The 23,950-nt window shown below is 45.3% G+C and overlaps 1 protein-coding gene and 2 pseudogenes across 10 annotated transcripts in view; 2 read left to right on the top strand and 1 right to left on the bottom strand.

Annotated features, from left to right (window-relative positions):
- Positions 1 to 18,692, bottom strand: part of HDAC8 (histone deacetylase 8) — a 165,067-nt gene extending 146,375 nt beyond the window's left edge. For 4 of the 10 annotated variants that reach the window (XM_039841670.1, XM_039841668.1, XM_039841669.1 and 1 more), the window contains exons 1-4: positions 18,232 to 18,691; positions 17,695 to 17,747; positions 15,454 to 15,584; positions 13,322 to 13,463 (exon numbers count right to left, since the gene is read on the bottom strand). In XM_039841670.1, the coding sequence (XP_039697604.1) occupies positions 13,322 to 13,463; positions 15,454 to 15,584; positions 17,695 to 17,747; positions 18,232 to 18,543 (638 nt within the window). In that variant the 5' untranslated portion in view covers positions 18,544 to 18,691. Of the gene's footprint in view, positions 1 to 13,321; positions 13,464 to 15,453; positions 15,585 to 17,694; positions 17,748 to 18,231 lie in introns of all 10 variants that reach the window. The other 6 variants (XM_039841667.1, XM_039841666.1, XM_039841675.1 and 3 more) reach the window with 3 other exon arrangements.
- A 1,336-nt stretch (positions 18,693 to 20,028) lies between these two features.
- Positions 20,029 to 21,427, top strand: LOC120585414 (spermatogenesis-associated protein 2-like; annotated as a pseudogene).
- Positions 21,428 to 23,111: 1,684 nt separating this feature from the next.
- Positions 23,112 to 23,230, top strand: LOC120585431 (uncharacterized; annotated as a pseudogene).
- Positions 23,231 to 23,950: the final 720 nt, after the last annotated feature.

The following is a 23,950-nucleotide window of genomic DNA, read 5'->3' as shown; positions in this document are numbered from 1 at the left end:
CGTTTACAGATTCGATGCAATCCCTATCAAAATACCAATGGCCATTTTTAACAGAACCAGAAAATATAATCCTAAAATGTATATGGAACCACAAAAGGCCCCAAATAGCCGTGGCAATCATGAGAAAGAAGAACGAACTCGGAAGTATCACACTACCTAATCTCAAACTATACTACAAGGCTCTAGTGATCAAAACAGCATGGTACCGACATAAAACCAGATACATAGATCAATGGAACGGAACTGAAATAAATCTACGCCTATATGGTCAATTAGTCTATGACAAGGGAGGCGAAACTATACAACGGGGAAAAGACACTCTCTTCAATAAATGGTGCTGGTAAAACTGGACAGATACATACAAAAAAATTAAGCTAGACCACGTTCTTACGCCGTATACGAGAAAAGACTCAATATGGATTAAATACTTAAATGTAAGACCTGAAACCATAAAACTTCTAGAAGAAAACATAGGCAGTAATCTCTGATATTGCTACCAGTAATTTCTTTTCAGACATATCTCCTGGAGCAACAGAAACAGAAGAAAACATAAACAAAAGGGACTCCATCAAACTAAAAAGTTTCTGCACCGTGAAGGAAACCAACAACAAAACAAGAAGACAACGAACTGAATGAGAGAAGAAATTTGCTAATGATACATCTGATAAGGGCTTAATATACAAAATTTCTAAAGAACTCATACAATCCAACACCAAAAATCCCAATCCAATTAAAAAATGGGCAGAGGATCTGAACAGGTATTTCTCCAAAGAGGACATACAGATGGCCAACAGACATATGAAAAGACGCTCAACATAAGTAATCATCAGAGAAATGCAAATTAAAACCACAAGGAGATATCACCTCGCCTGTCAGAATAGTTATCACCAATAAATCAAAGAACAAAAGTGCTGGCGAGGATGTGGAGAAAAGGGAACCCTCGTGCACTGTTGGTGGGATTGCAAATGGGTGCAGCCGCTATGGAAAACAGTCTGAAGGTTCCTCAAAAAATTAAAAATAGAACTATCTATTGATCCAGCAATTCCACTTCTGGGTATTTATCCAAAGAAATCCAAAGTACTAATTTAAAAAGATGTATGCACCCCTATGTTCACTGCAGCGTTATTTACAATAGCCAAGATATAGATTCAATCTAAGTGCTCTTCAATAGACAACTGGATAATGAAGAGGGGATACATATATACAGTAGAATATTACCAGGCCATAAAAAAAACCAAAACCTTCCATTTGCGAAAACATGGATGGACTTGGAAGGTATTGTGCTAAGTGAAATAAATCAGAGAAAGACAAATACCATAGGATCTCACTTATATGTGTAATCTATAAAACAAAATAAACAAACAAAACAGACAAAACAGAAACAAACTTATAGATACAGAGAACATTTTAAGGATTGCTAGCTGGGAGGGGGAGGGGAGTGGGTGAAAAAGGGGAAGGGATTAAGAAGTTCAAATTGGCAGTTACAAAACAGTCACTGGGCTATGAAGGGAATGCAATCAGTAATGTTGTAATAATCATGTATAGTACTAGACTAATCGGGGGATCACTTCTATGAGTTACATAAATGCATATGCTATATACCTGAAACGAATATAACATTGAATGTCAACTGTAATTGAAAAATTAGAAAAATAAATTTCTAAAGGAAAAAAATAGATTTCCTCTGAGTGCACAGCAGACTGGAAAAAGTCACCAATGCTATAGACACTTGTCCTCATCTAGGAACCCGCTTCAGGAACTGTTTAGATTTATTATAAATATAGGTGCTGGGAAGAGCAATAAAGATGGCTTGTATTTCTCAGGCTATTTGAAATGACTCCATTAGGTAGACTGAGAAACACATTAAAGCACAGAAAAGAGATTGAGAAATACATAATACTGAGTATTATGACCAGTACTTGTCAAAACTGTCAAGGTCATCGAAAACGAGGAAAGTCTGAGAAAATGTCATAGGCCACAGGAGCCTAAGGAGATGTGATGAATAAATGTCCCGTGGTGTCCTGGATGGGATCCTGGGACAGAAAAAGGCATTAGGTAAGAACTAAGGAAATCCGAGTAAACTATGAACAGTAGTTAATAGCAATGTCTCAGTGTTGGTTCATTCATTGTAATAAATATGTCATAGTCACATAAGATGTTCCCAATAGAGGAAACTGGATGTTGGCTGTTTGCCAACTCTCTGTAAGATCTGCTCAATTTTTCCATAAATCTTAAACTGTTCTAAAAAATAGTTCGTTAAAAATGGGTTATATTTGTCAGGATATTTGAAATGAGGATCAAGGGCACTCAGAGGCTTCAGACACCAGATGACGACGGGACAATTTCTGGGCAGAAAGCTGCAAATCCAGGCACCCCAAATCCCTTCCGAGAATTTCAATGGGAACGATCGATCATTAACGCAATCAGCAAAGACTGTGTAACTTTCTTCACCCCAAACAATGCTACAGGTCTGAAACACTGCGGACGGCAGGTTCCAAAAGCAGTGAGATCTCTATTCGCAGAAGTTGAGCTAACAATTCTGGAGGTGGGGGTAGGGTGGGTTGGCATGGGGCTGGGCAAGCCAGCCCAGGTGACTCGCATCCTTCACCAGCTACCAGCCCTTCCTGCGGGCGGGAGGAGCTAGTGTGGGATCAGAGGCCCCAGGCCTTTAATGACACCTGGCTCAGGCAGGAAATGTGTGCTTCTAACACTATGACTCCAAGTCACAGTCTTCAGTCCTCTTGTCCAACGCTTCTTTATGTGTCAAGGACCATGGGTGCTAGATTTATCCGCCAGGTTATAAACTCTGAAGGGTAGTTTGGAAATATGGACTGCAGCTAATTAGTAAAACAAATTTCACGGTGAAAAACTTCTTCATTCTAAATATTCATTCTTTCATTCAATTTATAAATATTTCTTTAAGACCTATTATGAGCCAGACAGTGGGCTGATGAAAGAAATTAGCCCAGGAGAACACTCTGAACTGATGAAACAGTTTAGGTGAACATCAGATCAATAAATAGAAATGTGGATGACGTTAATAGAATCTCAGCGAGCAGAGAACATTCTTGCTTTAACCTCGCACGCCCTCTAGTGGTCTCTTGGTTAAAATGCAAAGGTTATATAAGCCCACGGTTGGGTTATGTTCAATATGCTGAACTCTGACATACTGACTGCTTATCTGACTCTGTGAACACTCAAACGTCTGACCGCTGCTTGGAACCTTCTCCCTCTTCCTCTTTTTTCCTCCCTCTCTCCCCCCTCGTTCTGATAATTTCATAATATTTCAAGATATTATCATGATCCATTCAACAAATATTTATTGAGGGCCTACCATGAGAAGTCATGAACTCATCTTTACAGTTTAATAACTTTATTCTTTATTTTAGAAACATTTTGACATTCCATAGGTCAAGTGGTAGTTCCACGAGGTACATTCCCTCAAGGTGTTGGGACTCATTCGCCCACTCATCTCTCTTCTGCCCATCCATTCCAACTTTCACGCTCCATCATTCACGCGACGAAATGTTACTATGAACTTTATATTCTAGTGTGTGGGGAGATGAGGTGTAAAAGAAATAATTAGTAATTAAATTAAACATTTTTTTAGAAGAACAATAAAACAAGGAAAGGACAATGAGAGGGCTTGGGGCTTTGCAAATTTAAAAAACGTGGTCAGGGGAGAGTATTTCAGGCAGTGGGCACAGCAAAGGCAAAGGCGTAGAGGTGGGAACATGCTTGAAATGTTCAAGGGACGAGGGGAGTCCAGTGGCCAGAGAACGGTGAGGGAAGGAGGAAGAGAACAGTAGTCCCACGGGGCCAAGGAAACAGGAGGGCTTTGTAGCCATGGTTGGGATGCTGGCTCTTACCAAGTGAAACGAGGAGCCACTGCGGTGTTTGGGGCAGAGGAGTGATGGCATCTGTCTGTGTGGAGAATAGACCAAAGACGAGCAAGGACAGAGCTGGAGGTAGTGAGAAGGGATAAGATTCTGGATGTATTCTGAAGACAGGGGTGACAGGGTTTTTTATAGACTGCATGTGGAAGAACAGGGCTGCCAAATGCGGAGGATCGAGAATGAGGTTTGACACGTATGAAGCTTGGGATGTCAACCCACGAACCAGTGCAGGCTCCGCCATCTTCTCCCATTACTCACTTAACCACTCTGATTTCTGTCACAAATCCCTTGATATCTCTGCATGTTATTTGCTGTGCCATTTGTAATCTTAGTAACAATATCGCCACCTATTTATTGAAGAAACCAGGTATTTTTGACATTTCCCGTCTCCTCACCCCCAGAAGCCAATTGATCGACAAGGTCTGTCGATTATGCCTCTAAAATCACTCCCAAATGTTCTCTTTTCTTTTCGTATCCACTGTAACTACATTCGTTTATACCCTCAAAATCTCTTCCCTGGTCTCAGCATAACAGTCTGCTCTTTTTCTTTATCAGGCTGATGGGACAGTGGTCCAGCTGCCCAGGAGGACAGGTGGAAGTGGAGGCCTTGGTACCTGGGCCTGAAAGCAAACACCAGAATTGTCTTTAAGAGAATTCTGAGGTTGAGCTGGGAAAGCATGCCTATAATAGGATGGTGACATCGAGGTCCTATTGGATGGCCCCCAAACCATCTCCTGACCAACAATCTTCCAGGGCATCAGGCAGTGGGCGAATGAATGGTGATGTTGTTGAGAAGCCAGCACCTCCTTCATGATGAAACTGGTCTCTCGGCCTTAGGTTGCTAGGGACGATCGCAGGGTACACGGAAGTAAGTGCACCGGGCAGCAGTAGCAGCAGACTGGATGAGCAATCGTGGTGTAGGAAGGGCACGAAGTTCTAGGAGCTGCCGACAGGAGGCCTTTGGTTGGATGACTGAATGTCACTTCAGAGATTTCTAGGTAACGGTCCAATTTTTGGCATGGGCAGACGGGGCCCGTGCCAAAAGGAAATACAGCTGGTGTCTCAGTTAGATGACCCAGTTGGTGGAGCTCGTACACCTCTCGGCGGTCAAGCCTCTTGGTGCTTTGTGCGTGCCAGGCGTTATCCTGTGTACTGTATACACATCAGTTCAGGTGATCCAACTGCGCTGGGAGGTAGATGCTCTTATTATGGCCACTTTATAGGTGAGGAGATCACGAAACTGAGCGTTTAGATGAGCTGAGGTCACGCAGAAAGTGGCAGTGCCAAGATTCAAATCTAGGCAGTGTGACTTCCCAATCCCGGCTCTTAACTGCGAGGCTGCGTTGCATGGTGACGGCTGAGTGGGCCCTTGGGAGTCTGTACATGGGTAGCCGAGGTGCTGAGCAGGCTCGGAGACGTCAGCGGTTGCAGCAGGTAGCCAGGGCAGGAGTGGGCTGGAAACCCTGTTCAGTGCCATGAAGGGGAGGGGTCTGCCTCAGGGGTGTGGTGAGTTACACGTGAATTCAGAGCAGGCCGGGGCGGAGGCCCCGTGGTATCACGTGTCGGAGGTCCTGGTTACATAAATGTGGAGGCTTCGGAGGAGCATTCTCCAAGGCAAGCGTGGAAACAGGGCTGTGGGTGGGGAGCAGGTGGCCACGGACCTGTGTTACAGATGTGGGGAGATGGAAAATCTCCAGTGAACTTCACTGGGACGAAGTCCCAAGGGCCTGAAGGTTCCCTTGGTCTGTGTTTGCCTTCACTGGAGGAGCCCTTAGACCGGAGTTCTCAAAGCGTGCTGTGCGTCAGAATCACCTGGCGGGAGCGCTGGTCAAAAACCAATATTGTTTGGCTCCACCCTAGAGGCACAGGCAACCAGCACCCCTAACAGAGTGGGGCGCCTTGGAACAGTGCAAACTACTGGGCTGTGCCACAATGGACCTGGACCCGTACATCCTACTGTGGCTGGGGTAAAGGGCTGTGGCATTCTCAGGCTGCATGCCCGCTCCACTGCCCCTTGATATTCTTAATTCTGGAACAGGATGGGTGCTTTGGGAAGGGTCTACTACACCTGCTATGAGCTGAGTTTCCAAGTCTGTGCTGCCTGCTTGGAGCTATAATGGTTTGAGCTTCTGATCACAAAGTGTATGTCTCTGTCAAAGAAAATGTCTCCCAATCTTGAAAATGGCCTTGATCACGAAGAGCTCGCATTCCCACTTGGGACAAGTGACAGTACCCAGGTCCTCCTGCGACAGGACAATGCCCCCTCCACGCACGCACCCCTATATGTGCATGTTGACGGCATTAGTCAACGGGACAGGCCAGGGCTGGGGTACATGGCCTTCAGTGACTAGAAGGTTGGTTTTGTGTCTGAGGACCAAATGCTTTTCTCTTAAGGACACTGGGGTGGTGAAGTGCTGGTGGTATCAAGGGATTGCCGACATCGTCAATCATCCCAGGGGCCTTCGTTCCAGAAAGGCTTACATCTTGTCCAGCACTGCGCAAACTCTGTCCAGAAACAACGCTCCCATGCTTCAGGGCTTGGCCTGAAGATCGTGCTACCATGCAGCTCAGGGAGTCTGTGAGGTCAAATTAAGTGAATTTAACAAAAAGACTGCCCGGGAGAATAGCTGTCCTAGGAGGTGGTGTACGATGTCGTTGCTGGAAGAAGGCGGGAGCACCACACAGGGACTTCCTGCTCATCAACTGTCCTGATCTAGACGAATCCGGTGGTGCCACTAGGTATGGACAGCTCTAGGAGGGCCAGAGTCTCACAGAAGTTAGCTAGGAGGTCCCAGATAAACAGAAAGGATTCTGAAAAGTGATTACATTGAGGATGGAATAATCTTGACCAGAACTCCCTGCTTTTTATTTTCCAAAAGCATCTCAAGTCCATTGTGGAAGAGATGGAGGGTCTGATGAAACCTGCTGCAAGCTGCTGTCCAAAGTTTTATCTTCTAGAAGGCATTGATTTGGGACTCCGAGAGCATCCTCGCAGATTACCAGTAGTCCCTCTGCCAGTAGGGAGCGTGTTCGTTTGCGTTAACGGGTACGGATTCTGGATTGGACCTCGCAGTGTAAGGGATGCGTTGGACAGGGAATTCTATGCGGCGGTAGGAAGGGCGGGGGTATAGGGAATGCTGGCAGCGAAACTCTGATGAAGCAAAGGACATGAGTGTTGAGGGCAACAGGGACTGGTCTACTTTCAGCCAGGAGCAGCTTATGGGCAAAGGGGAAGTGTAAAGTAAGTGACGTGGGTGGCAAACGGTACCAAACCTGACTTCAGTTGGACAAGCAGTGTAAGTGGCTGAACCAGGGACTTGTCTGAGAGGCCACCTAACACCCAGTCTGAATATAATAAATGACTTTTATCAAACACTACGCTCCAGGCTCTTTGCTAAGTAAGCTCTTTAATGCAAGCATCGGATTTCATCCTTGTAATCCTATAAGGTCGGTAGTATTATTATCTCCAATTTACAAATGAGGACACTGAGGCACAGAACGTTTTATAGTTGGTAACTGATGGAGGGGACATTCCCCTGTGACACTGAACCACTGTAATACACTGTGTTCTCCAGTTCTATAGTGCCACACCTCATCCCCTAGAAGCTATGAGAGGGGGTGCCGTAAGGACAAAGCATGTCCGGGCTGGTTCCTACTTTGCTGGCAGGCCGGGCGGTTCTCTGTGGAAGGGCTGGTACCTTACGGGTTGGATGTGCATTGACAGAATGATCGGAGCTGCTATGGAAAAGGCAGGTGCCAGCGCCCAAAACATACGAGTACGAAGTGACGGGGCGCACCCTCCGGGGCTGAGAGAGAGGTCTGCCAACACTGAATCCAGGCCTCCGTTTTCATGTGATTAGCTATTTGTTTGTAAAGGCTGGGCGGTGGGGGCAGCTAGAGGAGGGGTCTGGCTGACCGGTTAAACAAGCTACACTGTGCCTGGAGCCCTTGGGGAAATGCCATTCGCGGTCATAAGAAACGTGCACTCTTGAGCAGCAGCTCTGGCAGCTTTGATCCGAACGGCCAGGTGGGTTGGGTAGTAACTCAGAGCTGGAGGGATAGTTCCTCCATTCTTTTGGCCAGAGAGCTGGCCAAGACACAAGGCACAAGGCTCTACACCGCCCCCAGGTGGAGGGCGGGGTGGAGGCACTCAATCCTTCCACTCTAAAGAGGCTTGACATTTGCACCGTGACCTAGTACACACAAATCTATGCACGTGCACTAGGACAAGTTTCACAGAATCCACCTTGACATCAAAAATGCCGGCCATAGCCCATGAAATCCATATATGGTTCCATGAATGAGTCACAACCCTTAGTCTGAAAAACACTGCCCTAGACCTTTGCTGGCACAGAGTTCTCCTTGCTGAGAATTTATTATGTCAGCCCCAGCCAGTATCAAGGTTGTTAGGGTTCCTAAGGATACAAGAGCTGTATCTGCTAACGAACTGACCACCTGTATCGGTCTCCATTCAAACAACCTATTCCTTTCATCGCCAGCGCCGATCCCCATCCACCTGTTCAATCGTTTCATCTCTTATGGATTGTCAGATATATCAGCGGGTAACGAGGCAAATCTATCACAAAGGGAAATTTTAGATCTTATAAAAACATGCAGGATATCACGAAGTCGGCACACAAAACTGACGACAAGGATCCGGTAGAACAGTTTACGGCAGAAGAAGAGGAAAATAAATAAGGAGAATGATTTTAAAAGTAGTTCAAAACAGTGATTTGAATACCAAATGACTAAGAAGCCCTCAGTAAAACTGATGAAGCCCCCGAATATTTTGGCAGAATCAACCCTCTAAGTGATCACGCTGCTTAAGTCTCCCAGGAAGTGAAATGTACCATCTTGAAATACGTAATTTCCTTCCAAAAATTAGGCCCAAAACAAAAACAATCAATTCTCGATACATTCTTTGTTTGTTGGAAGAATCACTTAGCATTCGGTTTTTTCGTAAAAGAGACAAACATTCGAATAGTTTTCAGTTATTCAAGTTAGCATCCTAATCAAGCCGTACCCCCTCCACTATTTACTTTAAAACTGTAGTCCCCCTTTTAAATGAATTCACTAAGTGGCCTTTTGACGAAAAGCTGAATGTTTGTTAAATGAATAACCGCAATAGCCTTCTCCTCGGCCTGTGGTCTCAGCTTCCTCCCATTCAGCTGGCACATTGCCACCCACTCTAAAAATCTTAGTAAATCTCCACCGGCCCCAGGCAAAAAGTCCAAGTCCTCAGCACGGCTTACAAAACACCCTGATCGTCCCTTCTCTGCACAACAGACCGTTCTGTGTGCATATTGTAGCTGCTTCCCACCTTGTTCCAAGCAGTTATTACAGAAAGCTTCATTGATAAAAGCAATATAATCACGTTTGAGAAAATATAGGAAAAGTAAAGGAAACAGAAAAAAAGTGCATGGATACGTATGTGTGTACACACGTACACACACACACACACGTTTATATCCCCTCGAACAACACAGGTTTGAACTGTTCAGGTCCACTTATACGTGGCTGTTTTTCAATCAACCGGCATACTGCAAAGCCATGTTCAAGGGTCAAGTGCGGTTGGGAATGTGTGCACGTGCAGGGCTACGCCCTTAACCCCTCCGCTGTTAACATGCGAACAGTATTTCCTTCTAAGAATTTTTTCCTCTGTATATATTTTCACATGACTCTAATCGAAGTGAACGTATGATGTGGTAGCTACCTACCCTTTAAACACATACCCAACATACGACGTGCGCTTTTTCTTGCCCTAACCACCATTTTTAATGGGTATATAACAGTCCAACAAGTAGGTGCGTTGCAGTATACTACCTAACCATTCCACTGTTGTTGAATATTTACGTATCCTTCCCTTTTGAGCGGGACAGTATCAGTCACCTGCATGGCTCGTCTATAATTTGGATGGTTTTATTTCATTAGAATAGATTATCAATAACAGATACTGTAAGTTAAAATTTTTCTTCCTTTGGCTCAATTTTGGTAGGAGGAAAATATATACATGTATATATGATATTTAAATTTCACTTCCTCTAATTATTAATGATGTTAAGTATTTTTAATGTTTCTTTACCGTTTATTTCCTTTCGTGAATTGTCTGGTCATGTCTTTTGCCCACCTACTTATTATCAGTGGATAAAAAAACGAGAATAGTTAAAGTTTTTAACCCTTTGTTATATTTTCTGTAACTTTTCTTTCTCCTCTTTTAATTTTCACTGCGAAAGTAATAAAATCTCGTTACAGAAACTCGGAAAGCCAGAGAAATACATTTTTAATAATCATCAATAATTCTGCCACCCTAACATAACCACAGCTATCATTCCTACCAGTTTTTTCCCCCCAGGTGTGTAATTGCAACGGGCATACAATTTTTAAACCTGGTTTTTCACTAACACATAAGTGTCTTTCTGAAATGCCCCGTATTCCTCATAATCATCATTTAAAATGACAGTATATCCCATGGGGTAGATTCAACATTTCCTTATTGCTAGACGGTAGTGTTATTTCTTTTTTTTTTTTTAAATAAATAACACTGATAAACACCTTTACACGAACAGCTTTTTCCACACTTTGAATTATTTTCTTAGGAAACATTCTCAGGAGTAAGGTTACTAGATAAAAGGCTTAGAAAGAGGCTATCTAGTTGTTTGACTTTGCATGTCTTTGATCAGTAGTAATGAACACTGTCCTGTGTTTTCTAGTTGTACTTAAACTACTCTGAAAATTGTCTACTCATGTCCTTTGCGCATATTCTTATGCGTCATACTGTATGAGTACCTTAGGAAATACGACCCTGTCACACTTCATCATATTCATGTTGTGTGCCTTTTCGGTATGTTTAGATTTTATTTTTAAAATGCCAAAAAACTTTTAAGTTATTTTGGTTTTAAAATTTTTATATAGTCAAATTTGTTGATCTTTTCCTTTGTGAGTTTTTCCTGTTACTTCCTAAAGCTTAGAAAATGACTCCCCTTTAGAAGCTTGATAAATATTCATTCGTTCTACTTCTTTAAAATTTGCTTTTTTATACTTAACTCTTCAATCCAGCTGCCACTTATTTTAGTTTATTACAGGAGATGAGGGTATAAATGCTACAAGCTGTCACAACATCATTTACTGAACAATCCTTTCCGTTCCCATTCACTTGCAACGCATCCCTTATAATAGATTGAATGCTTATACGAAAGTCTCTTCGGGGAGTTTACTATAATATCATCTGTCATAGCTTATAGCCATGGCACCGATGTTTTCATTATTCTAGTTTTGTAGGTTTAATATCTAATCGCATTAGTCCCTCATTAATCTTCTTTTGCAGAATTTTCTTTGAAAACCACTCTTTCGCTCTCGAATGTAATTCTTTGCTGTCATACCTCTACGATATGAATTTCTTGAGGACAGGATTGGTTTATTTCATTGGAACAGATTGCTAAGAATAATATCACTTGGTCAACAGGTATGAACTTTTCCCCCACTCTTGTAACGCTCATGTCCAAAGTTTTCAGAAAGAATATGCCAATTTCATTGGAATCTTATGAACACCTAGATATTTTGAAGAGGTTTTTTTTTCCAAAACTGTTAGGGGTGAAGACATATCATGTTTCGATTTCTATACTTCTGCTTAGTAGTGATGATACAAATATGCTTGACATATAGTAGTAGGTGCTTAATCAACACGTCAAATGAGTAAATGGCACGTATGGATGTGTACATGTATTTGCGGATGGGGAAATACTGTGGCCATTATACAGATCATTGATGGCTATATGTATGTTTGCAGGCTAAATGCCCGCAGTGCACCTGCAGAGGTTCCAGAGGTGCTAAATCCTTAGAGACTATGCGATGTACCTTCACCACAGGTGTGTCTGTTTCCAGGTAGGCTCAGCTGAAAGGTGTCTGACATAGTTACAGTAAGGTGTGTGCGTGTGCCCCCACCTACACGCAGCCCGGAAGCAGCCATGATTGGCTTAAGACAGCGTGTACTTCCTCTGGCTGCAAAACAGTGATGAGAAGTGGCAGGTATCTGGCTCTCGCACTGGGAACTGGCCCAAGCCCCAGCAGACCTTTGGCAGTGAACTTAAACACATGAGCTCCTCCAGGGCAACATGTAGAACAGGTCTGACTCACAGGACCAGCACCGCCCATGTCTGGAGAAGTGTGGGCCCCCCGCCTCATCTGTAGCTTGAGAGAGAGGAGCTCATTGCTTTCTCCTAGGGATTGCTGTATTTATTTTACGTTTTAAAAAGCAGAGCAAATGCTAACAAAAGGGAAGTTGTTTCTCTTAGTTTTTATGGCCACGTGAAACATGACTAAACACTGCTTCTCTTTGCTCCTTCGCCTCCAAAGCAGATTTTAGTAGCAAACTTTGTCAGGAACTTCTGAGGGTGGGAAATCTGTCGATTTCACGAAGAGAATTCCCTGTTGTTGCCTTAACCTGCGTGTACTGAAACTGTGCTCAAGGTTTCATTCCAAAAAAATAAAGTGCTGGTTTCTCCAGACTCAAGAGCACTGGAGAGTATCAAGGTCATGGCCGACACTATGGCCAAGTGGCGTGTGAATGACGCATTGGTAATGACGGCATGTTGATTAATTCAGAGTTTAAGAAATCCTTCTCCAACATGTATTAAGAACTACAGGCATGCCAAGCAAGACGCCAAATGCTGAGCGAGGCCCCACAGTTCCCGTCACAGAGTAGAGCTGTTTGAAATGTTAACACGAAATCCTGAAAGGACTTTCCCTCTAACTCCAAGTAGCACCTAAGAACAGCTGTTTCACAAGCTCCTTTTCCTTAGAGTCACACCTAACTCTCAGCTGCCGCTTTCCTTACAGGTGGCAGCATAAGCCTCCTCGATTCTTCAGCTTTTTGTTTTAAATCTAGTCACATCAATTGTCCACCTATTTGAAAATCTGTTGCCACTTCTTTCAAGACCTGGCTGTAAAACGCACCTCCTCTGAGACGCCATGACTAATTTATCCTGCTGCTCAATCTCTCCAGCTCATCCGTATATTCAGCTGGTCCCCAAACTGATGTTGCTCCCCAACTATTCTAGTTTCAGTCATGTTTCTAGAGTGTAAATCCCTTGACGACGGGGGATTTCCAGACAGCTGAAAGAGAATTTTGGGATTGTCTACTTATACCCTTTTGCCCTGCCCATTTTCCTGATGGAGCAACTGAGGCCCAGAGAGGTTCACCTGTCTTAGTTAGCAAAACTTGCAGAAAAACTAGGCATGGAGCCCAGGATCCTGACCTACTCTACTATGCCATCTTCTATCTCATTTGCATCTCATCAGAATGTCCACTAAGGGCTAATACGTAAACAAGTCTGTCAATAAATGCCAATACAATAAGCATCAGAGTTTTCATTACCGAGAAACTGACTCAAGGAAAGAGGAAGAAAGCAGAAAGGTCATTTTCTTACTTCTTTGCATGATGCCACCCTCCGGACCAGTTAATTGCTACTTTGCACATTCCATCAATCAGGCATTGGGCAGCTGTGATTGTAGCCCCTCCCACAGCTGCTGCGTAGTCAAATATCCCTTCGGTGGCTGGGCAGTCATAACCTTTGGGTAAACATCAAAAGAGCTTGTTAAATGATGATCTGGAGAAAGAGGAGGTATGATACTGTGATTTATAAGAAACATATGTTTGGTCTTCATCCCCATTCCTGGCACGGAGCTCCAAAAACTCTTGGAATTTCCTAAGCGATGACAGCGATTAAGAGGTGACTAGTGGACCACACCTAAGGATGACCTCCAGCAAGGGGAGAGGAGCTGGAGATTGAGCTCCATCACCAATTGGCTGAATTAACCCATTTCCCGTTGGCCCTGAGAATACTTGCCAGCGGCGCCTGCGCCTGCAGCGTTTACCCTGAGTTAAGTTGCAGATCACAGTCCTAACCTGATCTCCAAAGTTGGCCACGAAAGATCTCCCTTTTATTATTATTTTCGCATTGCTCCAGTATATGATAGTCTTTGGAAACAAATGGCATCGTTCTATTTATAACATTCTAGTTTTAGTAGTGGGATTTCCATTTACGAACTATAGTAATTCTCGATGGCTGAGAACGTCAAATCCTAGAAAACGTAGCGTTCCTACACGTGATGTTGACGTCATTCTCCAACAGTTGTTAGCTGAAGATGCATTGGATGGATCTGATTTATGTACACATTTCTGTTACGTTAGGACTAGAGACAAGTTCTGTTTAGAAATAACCTCAAGAACAGTTCTATATTTTGTTTTCGCATTGAGAACCAGTCAGATTTGCTTCAGCCTCAAAGAGCGTGTTTTTGGCAAATTAAACGAACGCTGGCAGCGAGCTGCCCTTTGTTTTCCTAAACGGGAAATGGGTTACATCAACCATGCTTCTTTAATGAAGCTCCATAAAAACCCGAGAGGATGGGGCTCTGAGAGCTTGTGCGCTGGTGAACACGTGGGGATTTGGGGAGAGTGGTCCCTGGAGAGGGCATGGAAGCTCCGTGCCCCTTGCCCGTACCTTGCCTGTGCATCTCTTCCATCTCGCTGTTCCTGAGTTAGAGCTTTTTACAACTGAGCCTTGAACAACGCAGGGATTGTTAGGGTGCCTGCCGCCCCCCACCCCGAAAGTTGAAAATCCATGTATAACTTTAGACTCCCCAAAATTTAACCACTAATAGCCTACTGTTTGTTGACCAGAAGCCTTACTGTTAGCATAAACAGTCACTGAACATATGTTTTGTATGTCATATGTATTATATATTGTTTTCTTATAGTAAAGTAAGCTAGAGAAAAGAAAACGTTATGAAGAAAATCATAAGGAAGAGAAAGGATATTGACAGTACTTAATGAACAAAACCCATACATAAGTGGACCCTTGCAGTTCAAACCCGTGTTGTTCAAGGCTCAGCTGGGTAATCAACCCAAAAGCTACTATGCTAACATCGGCTCCCGACAAGACAAAAAACATCTCTGACGTTGGGAAAAGAAGTTTTTAGTATCAGAGCTAGAAAGGCTAATCCTTCAAGATAACTAGTCACATCCTATACAGGGATAAATCAAGGTCTGAAAGGTCTCTTGCCCCACCCCCATCCAGTGCTGTACTAAACCACGCTTTCTCTCTAGGTTATGCTATCAGCCACTTCCGATTTTTTAAATGCAGCTGTTCAATGAGAAATAAACTAGAAAACTTAGCCAGAACAGAAATCTGTACTCAAGTTGAAATGCAAGGTCACAGCGCAGTTAAGTCAGCATACAAAGGCCAGGCCCAATCTGGGCACTGCTATCAGGGCCTGAGCGACTCAAAGATTTTCCTCCATCTGATCCATCCGTCAGTTTTGCTCAACTCATATGGTTTGCTTTGTTAAGTGAGGCATATGTGGCTAAACTGACAGATTGAGATTGCGGTGAATGCATTAGTACTTTAATTTCGAATTTTTAAAAATAATTTTGTCACTTTTCAATTAGTTCTTAACTAAGAAGTATTAAAGGCCAGCGCGCAAGGTATAAAAGATTAAGCAGTTCTGCTCCATAGATGGAGATTGCGTACGTCCCATCATTGCCCAGCGGCGACTTTACCTAGCCCATATTCTACGGAGTCCGGATGCTCGTCATCTCCTTCCTGGCTGACCTTCTGGAGATGCTGCAGATAGGCATCGGTGTGGAAGGTGGCCATCTCCTCCATGGAGGCCACTTTGGGCTTAACTATTCTAATAATAACGGAGAACAAAGAGAGCTGAGTGAGTCAGACCCAGAGTATGCCAGAAGCTGGAAGCAGGAACCAGTCATCTGAGCAGAAAACACAACTCCTGGCTTCTGGTTCCAGCGGCTACAGTCACAAACACGTTCTTTTCCTCCGCTGCACTATACAGTCTTCACTTCTCCACATCTACGTAACGACTCCGTTAATGGGGATGAGAGGATAGATTTTCCCCTTGAGCTCACAGGGAGGTAAAAAAAATGTAATTATATTGAAACAAGCAGGTATTGGACAAACGTTACTCTGTAACAACTTTCGTAACCAACCACTAGGCTGAGGTAGTGCCATTTGAAGCGGTTCCTAATTGGGCCACATCTCCCTTCAGCTGTGTTTGTATTTCCACGGGCAGCTGTACTGTTATGAATTTTGCACTCGGAGCCAGAGAACTACGTGCCTGTCCTAACTCTGTGCTCGTCGGCTCTACAACCTCAGGTAAAAAGACTTCTGCAGTTCAGTTTCCTCATCTGTAAAGTGGGGAGGTGAAGATTAAGTGAGAACATATATGAAAATGCTTTGTGGATAGCTATCGTTGTTCTTAATATTAAAGGGTAAAAAAGGCAACCAAAACATCAGTTTCTACGTTTGGTCCCTCCCTCCCATCAGCCTCTGGGAGGAAGATGAGGAGCTGGGCTGGAGCTGGGCTTCACTCGCAAGCCCCCAACCAACTCCTCACAAGGAGTGACAAACAGGAGTGACGGAGCGCTAAGCTACCAACAGGACTTACGACCTCTAACCTCTGCCTACCTGTTCCCCAATCCGGTTTCTGCTTCCACTACTGCTCTCTAGTCCTGGCCACTGAAACGGGGGCGGGGGCTGTCTGTGGACTGGCAGCAGCATCACCTGGGAGCTGCTAGAAAGACAGACAGACCTCCAGCTGCACCTGAGACCTATTGAAGCAGATTTTGGTTGTAACCAGGTGATTCTTATACATACTCAAGTTGGAAAAGCAGCGGCCTGGACCACAGGGAGGCAGGACTGATTTTTTTTTTCAGTTTCTCGAATGGGAACACGGCCATGAGTTTCTCATGAATTAGTATGACTTCACAGGCTACTACAATCACCAAATGGGCCACAATCCTGAGGCTCAGCCTCAGAAATTAAATGCATACAGCCAGGATCTGAGGATTTGATTGCTGCTTCTAGTTCAAGAAAACAGGTCTAAATCCTCAGAGGTGACAGATCTGCCCACTAAAATAAAAATTTTACAGTTCCTCGGACCATGTTTCCCAGCCCTAATAGCTCCCTCTTCCAGTACCCTTCCCCTTTAGCAAATACTTACGGAAAGCCTCCCTAGTGAACAACAAAGAAATTTGACAGTTTTGCTTTATTTTGATTTCTTGTTTGTCTTAGTCATTTTTTGAAATGTTTACTTTAATAGAAGGCATGTAGTTTTACGTTTACCAAACACAGAGGCTTAAAAAACGGTTGAAAAACAGTCCTCGCGCAGGTACTCAATGAACGATTTTGTTAATAATAAGGATAAAATTTGAAAGCCAACTACGCTACCTTCTGGGAGATAAATGAAGCATACCGAACCGGCGGGCGTAAACAGACACTCGCCTGTTTGGCCACGAAATGTGATAAACAATCCTACAAGTGGCAGGGTTATAATATTCACTCTTAAAACGACAAACAGGAAGTTCAGTTGACTGAGCGGAGTAGCCACCGGCTCCCAGGAGCCGGCTTCGGTCTGGTTTCCAGGCTCACTCATTAAAGGCTGCTGGTGGTGACCGAGTATCTAAGAGTCTGAAGTTGAACGCTGGACTTCAGTCTGGGCTTGGAGAAAAACCCCCAAACCTGAACACCTCCTAGCCCCATACCTAGTCCCAGTATACTTGCCCTCTCGGCAATAAAATCCTATTTCTAATGGATCTTATGTGCTTCATGAACTTTTTTTTTTCGAGTTTTCTTAATTCTTTAAGAGCTTTCATTCGATTACAGGGAAATTACAAACACCGAATCACCAAAAGCTTTAAAAGGACCATTCCGTCCCCGATTAGCCCCAAGGTGGAGCGGGACATTTAGACCGGGAACACCTGAGTTAACGAAAACTCACTCACCTCATTTGCTTATGCAGTGCATATGCTTCGATCAAAGAATGTACCATGCTGGCCTAAGAACAGGAGCAAAAGAAAAGAAAAAAAGCAGAAAATTGTCTCTTAAATGTTTAATTCGGAGCAATTCCGTCGATGTCGCTATCCTGAACAAAGGAAGGAACTTTAACAGTTGCCATGCACTTCAGACGATAGAGAAACAAAGTATCTAAATCGCTAAGGCGGGAGCTACGAGTCGGGAAGGAGGCAACGGGACACTTTTTCTCCTGAAGATTCTCATTCGGGGACCCCTTGCAGAAGACAGTGTCCCGTCAGCGGCAGCCCCTCCTCCGCCCCCGCCCCCGCCTGTCCGTTGGGCGCCGCGCGGATGAACCCTGCCCGGTGGGGACCTGCGAGGGGACACTTCCTCCATCACCTGGTACAGGCGCCCAAATTTCTGCGGACCGCTGGCCCCAGCCGCGTCTGCTCTGCGCTTCCTGACGCCCTCCCGGGCACGGCCCCCACCCCCACCCGCCCACGGGCTCGCGCCCCGACCTCTCTTACCCGTTTGGGGACTTTGGCCAGGGAGTCGCACATGCTGACATACTCGGGACTGTAGATGTAAACCGGGGGCAGCGACTGCCCGCTGTCCGCGGGTTCCTCCGCCTCCTCCATCTCCCACTTCCAGCCGTGCCGGAGCCACCGTCCGGATCCGGCTTTTTTCGGACTCAACCCCGGCTCCGGTTCCTGCTCCTCTGATCGGCCGCAGCGGTGCTCCCTGGTCAACATTCCCTCCTCGAGATCGCCGGAGACACTGTCCCCCTCCCCGTCCAACTGAAGCAATGCATGGGCCTTCCCAGTCCAGAACCCCTTCATTTAGTGAGCACACTTCAAAAACGGCAGGTGGGCGGGTAGAAAAGCCCCCCAAACTGACAATTAGGAAGGATATTTTATGGCACAAATAAGCACGGTCAAAACTAACCATCCTTGTTGCCCTACGGGGCCATTTGAGATGAGGTCAGATCAGCTTCAGAGCATGCTGGGAGATGTAGTTTCAAGGGGTTCGAGTAGCGGAAGAACCGGGACTAATTACTAAAATAGCCGCGAATTTGAGTTTTAGCGCTAAAAAAAAAAAAAAAGGCAGCAGCAGCAGCAGCAGCTTGAAATCTTTATTAATTTTTTTTCAGTCTGAAGATACACCCATATAAATAGTTAAAGACAGACACAATGTAGCCACTGAGAGCACCACCCAGCTGCACCAGAGGGGCTTTTTTGGGTGCTGGACCAATGAATGGTACAAACGGTTTGAAAAGTTTGCATTGTAAAACTCTATGCCTCTGTGCCACCACGTTAGTTCATTGCTTTTCATCAACTATCCATGTTCATGTAAGAGTTAACAATCTCAATCATTGACTCTGGCAAAACGGATAGCATTTTCCCCAAAGCCTGGAAACTGCTTGGCAGATTCAAATCAAGTAGTGATATCAAATTGCTCCCTGAAAATTCATGTGGCGTTAAGGGTGTAAGCAGATACTTTCAGTGATGTTTGGGAACATTCGCCGCTACAGAGTTAGGGAACCATTGTAGGTTTCATGTGAGGGTCCACATTAAATAACACTCTGAAGCAGTTTTAGAATCACCTTCGGTATCCCCAGGTTCTTAGGGGACACTGTGTAGTGATGCAAGCTGGCCGATGCCCAAGCCGCCAACTCACATCATCTTCAACTGACATACTAACACCCCTCAGACGACCCGGTATCCTTAGCTTCTTTAAAATCTACCTTGCTGTTTATTCTTTGAATGTGTATTGAACGTTGGGATATGCATTTGCATATATTATCTCATTTCATTCTTCCAACGGTCCTATGAGGATTGTAATACGCCCATTTTACACATGCGGTATAGGGACAGAACATAACTTTTCAAAGTCACACACTTAACAGACAGAAAAGCAGGAACTCAAAACTAGGTCTGCTCGATACCGAAGCCTTTGAACATTCCCATTACTATATGAAGCTGGTTCCTCCAGGATGGCTCTGTGTTAAATCTAACTTCGTTCAACCCTGCATTGAGTATCCCCTCGATACTTAGTATACTGGAAATGTTGCTTTTCCCCCCTGTAATGTGTTCTGTAACTAGCACGTAAGCTCTCATGCTTGTTTTATATCTTACCATAGCAACTAGTTCGAAACTCTGCAATCATTCAGTCATTCATCAAACATTCACCAGATATCAACTAAATGTACGTACAGCTGAAGATTCAGTCAAGATGAATTACAATCTGATCCCTGCTCGCAGAGAATTTGCATTCTTGTAGAGATCAGACAAATACACCAAAAAAAAAAAAACCCATATGCAACGGAGTCAGGTAACGAATGTAAGATGCTTAAAGAAGCAGTAAGTACTTAATAAGTGGTACTTAATAAATGGCAACTGGAGTTCTTCTTGTTCAGTGGCATTTCAGAGGATCTTAGCAGATGGACAGGAATTTACTTGGTCAAGATGGGAGCCAGGGGAGAACATGCAGACTAGAATCGACAGCATAAGTAAAAACAGAAAGGAGAATATTTCTAGTCTAGTTTAGATGAAGGGGTTGGGTCATGAAGGGTTTTGAATGCCAGGCTAAAGATAACAGACTTCATCCTATGGGAAATGGGGAGACATTTAAACAGAAATTTTAAAAAAATATATTTCACAGCAGTGCTGCGGAGGAAAGATGAGCTATTGAGAGATGAGGGGCCAGCAGGCCGGAGTGCCCCTGCCCCTAACCCACAGGCCACGGGAAAGATAAGGTAGTCCCCGTCCCTGATTCCGATGGGGAAGCCCAGTTCAATGGATACAAACTTAAGATGACCTTACTCCGGAAGTGTGTACAGTTCCATGAGGGCAAAGTGACACCAATGCCAGCGAGCAGTGGCCCTGCAGGTGGCAGACTCGACCTTGCTCAGCCTGCACAGGTGGATCCCTTTTACCGATTCCAGCAGATCCAGTTCTGAGGCTTTCGTTGCGCCTTCAGCTGCTGGGAACGGTGGGTGTCAACCTCTTCCTCTGCCCACGGCAAAAGGAATTCAGAAGCATCAAGCCATGCACAGGCCCCTTCAGTTTATTATATCGTGACCATGTTCCTGGAATAGGACAGCCGAGCCATTCTGAAGTACAAGGGCTACACGCCAGAGCTAGGGGCTGCGTGTAAGCTCAGAGACTCCCTGGCGACCCTTCAGGTGAAGATGGTCTCCTTTGAACTCTCTTGAGCCAAGATGGAGTGTGAGCAGATGCCGGCAATCTATCCACACGTCAAGGACAAGGGCAGCGCAGACGCCGTGCAGCGGTAGGCCGAGGGCCAGAGCACCTATCTGCCTTGATGGGACTGGGTGGTGCTGCAGAGGTCGGCCATCCAGTGGGCGGCCAAAGGACCGCTGCAAGGCCTGCGTGACCAAGTCCCAGAGGTCACTGGACACCTACGACAGCTGCTGGGAGAGCCAAAAGCCACCCCTAAAGGCCTCGACGAGCCTGCGGGAGGAGCCTGTGGCAGGAGACGCAGGGCTGGCCTCAAGGACAAGTTCAGTGGCCTGCCCCACTTGCTCCTGACCATGTCCAGCTCCCCGCAGGGTGGCCTGGATAACCTTCCACTCTCCTGCCCGACCATGGCCTTGGCCTGCTTAGCGGACCATACTTCTCGGCTCGGGACCACGGGGAACGGTGCAGACTCGGAACCCAGGGCCACAGACTGGAGGCTGCACGTGTGGCTGATCTGAGGTGACCCCTGCCCCTCCGGCACTGTCATCTGCCCTAGCCAAGCATCCACACTGCAGCCTGTGCTGTAGGTTCCCCCTCTGCCAGCTCTGCGACAGTCTGCTCGCCTGTCTCCTGCCTCCAAGCCCAGTGCCTGCCCCAGCAGAGCCTCTGCCCACGACAGCCTGGCGCACCTCCAGTCCAACTCCCAGCCCTCCACCATGGCCACCTCGCTGTGGCTTCTGGAATCACCCAGGTGCCACCAACACCTGCACTCCAGCTGGGCTCCAGGGCCCTGACCCCACCCCCAGGCTGTCGCCACCACAGCCCGGTCCAGCCCATGGCATCATGGGCCTTGCCCCCATGCGCTGAGGTGCGGACCTTCCATAGTAGGAGCCACTTTCCCCTGTCTGTTGTTCGCACAGGCCCCTTATTGTATTGTAAAGTTTCGAGATTTATTTTCAAATAAATATTCAACTTGCTGTGTGTTTCGAAGTGGTTAAAACATTAATTATACAGCTTTTTACAAAATGCCCTGGGCTCTTTAGTCTTCCAAGGGAGGGTCCCATGCCCTTCGGTGTGTGTCTTCCACTCTCCCTTGGCCAAGGGTATAGCGGCGACCGTTGGGGCAGAGAAGGAGGAATGTCCCCAAGTTGGCAGCAAGAGGTCTGTGCACCTGCAGACTGTGACAACCTCGAGACGAGTCAGGAACCTCCCCTGTGATCTTCAGTCTGGTCTTTGCCATTTGCACTCCAAACTTCTTGAGTCTTGTGTCCGAAGGAAACTCCTTTGGGATTCCCATGACCCCTCCATCTCAGTCCTCTTCACGCGTTCCCAGGACTCCGCCACACTTGCGAGCGCTCTGCACTAAAAGTGGGCGGGACTTGGCCTGTGCCCATCACATGTGTCTGCCGAGAGTCTCAGCGCTTCCGAACCAAAGGCCCCTTAAACTCCTCATGCAAATGACTGAGCCCCAGATTTTCCTTCCGGGGTGTAGAGCAGGAGTGGGGCGAGAGTTCGAAAACAAAACCGTTTCCTTGTGAATTAATAGGATATTTTAGCCACAAGTGTTTGTGACGTACAGAATGTTCCAGGACTCCACACGCAGTACGTCTTCCGGTAGACGGAGGTTTTCAGCTCTCGTGCCAATTTAAATCTGGCTGAATCCTGAGGCCACTGTGAATTTGCTGACGTTCTTCCAACTCAATTGAGTGATTTAAAGGTTTTTCAATTGTATTGCACTTTTTGGTAATATATCTAGTGGATCACATGTAGATATTCAATATGTATATAAAGCAGAATTTCAACCAACCACATTTCAGAAGCGTCAACGCCCATCCCACTCCCGAGAGCTCTAGTTTTCCAGTTTTCCATTTGAGATCGTGTCAGCACTGCAGTAACTGTTTTAACCAACTGTGAAGCCACATAACTTACACAGTGGACAAATCAGGAAGGACTAAGTCGTCCCAGGAGAGAAAGTCCACTGCATGTCACATCACGGAAATAGCATGTTCGCGGAGCGGAACAGGATGTGCTCTGCCCATGGCCGTCCTTGGTGTGCATCTTACTGAATGAGGTTGCTGTGACCGACATAGTTAAGTCTATGCTAATTTAAAGATGTAGATGTTTGGCATTTGATTTCTACTAAGAGTTAAAATCTTGAGAGATGATTTAAAAAATACTGAAGTGTTTTCCATTATAAAAAAAAAATAGTCTATGGCCATGCCACCCTGAACAAGCCTGATGCTGTCTGATCTCAGAAGCTAAGCAGGGTCGGGCCTGGTTAGTACTTGGATGGGAGACCACCTAGGAAGACCAGGTGCTGTAGGCATTAAAAATTAAAAAAAAATAAAGAGATTGTAAGCTGAGAAGGTCCTTGCAGTCTGTGAGGTCAAGCAAGGGTTGCCTTGCCCCCAAAATAAAAAAAAATAAAAATATAAATAAAAAAATAAAGTAAATTAAAAAAATAGCCATGATCATTAGTGGATACTACTTTGCGCTGTGAAAGACTAGAGGCACTGAGAGTAACGGCCCACCTAAGAAGTAACGATGATTTAAATCGAGGGCAATGGGAACAGAGGGCGAAACAGTAGGACTTCCCTGCTACCTGGATGTTGGACAGAGAGAGGGAGATGGAAGAGCATCACTGAAAACTCTGAAAGTCTAGGTGAAGAGGAGGCCAGTACTATTGATATAAGCAAGAGGGAAATGAGGAGGAGCAACTCACAGGGCAGAGCAGAATGGACATGACTTTGATGTTTAAAATGTTAAAGGTGCTGAGTTTCATAAATCAATGGGTAAGCGGGTGCTTATCCCATTCTTTTCCCTACATAAAGAAGAGATAGCCAAAGTCATGAGTGGCTGAGATAGCTAAGGGAACATGGTTTCCTCCACTAGAACCTCTAATAGCCACACGCAATTTAACATTCTCAAACCAAATTCCTGATTTCCCTATCCAAGTCTTTCCAACCCCTTCTCTATCTTTCAAAGCTCATGAAGAGACCAATATCTATCAAGTCGCCTGAGCCACAAACGAATTACCTGTATTCCC

The sequence above is a fragment of the Pteropus medius genome, unplaced genomic scaffold, assembly GCF_902729225.1.
Source record: "Pteropus medius unplaced genomic scaffold, Ma_sr-lr_union100, whole genome shotgun sequence".
NCBI classification, from domain to species: Eukaryota; Metazoa; Chordata; class Mammalia; order Chiroptera; family Pteropodidae; genus Pteropus; species Pteropus medius.
The sequence above is the reverse complement of the archived record's forward strand: the minus strand, read 5'-3'. Positions and strand labels throughout refer to the sequence as shown.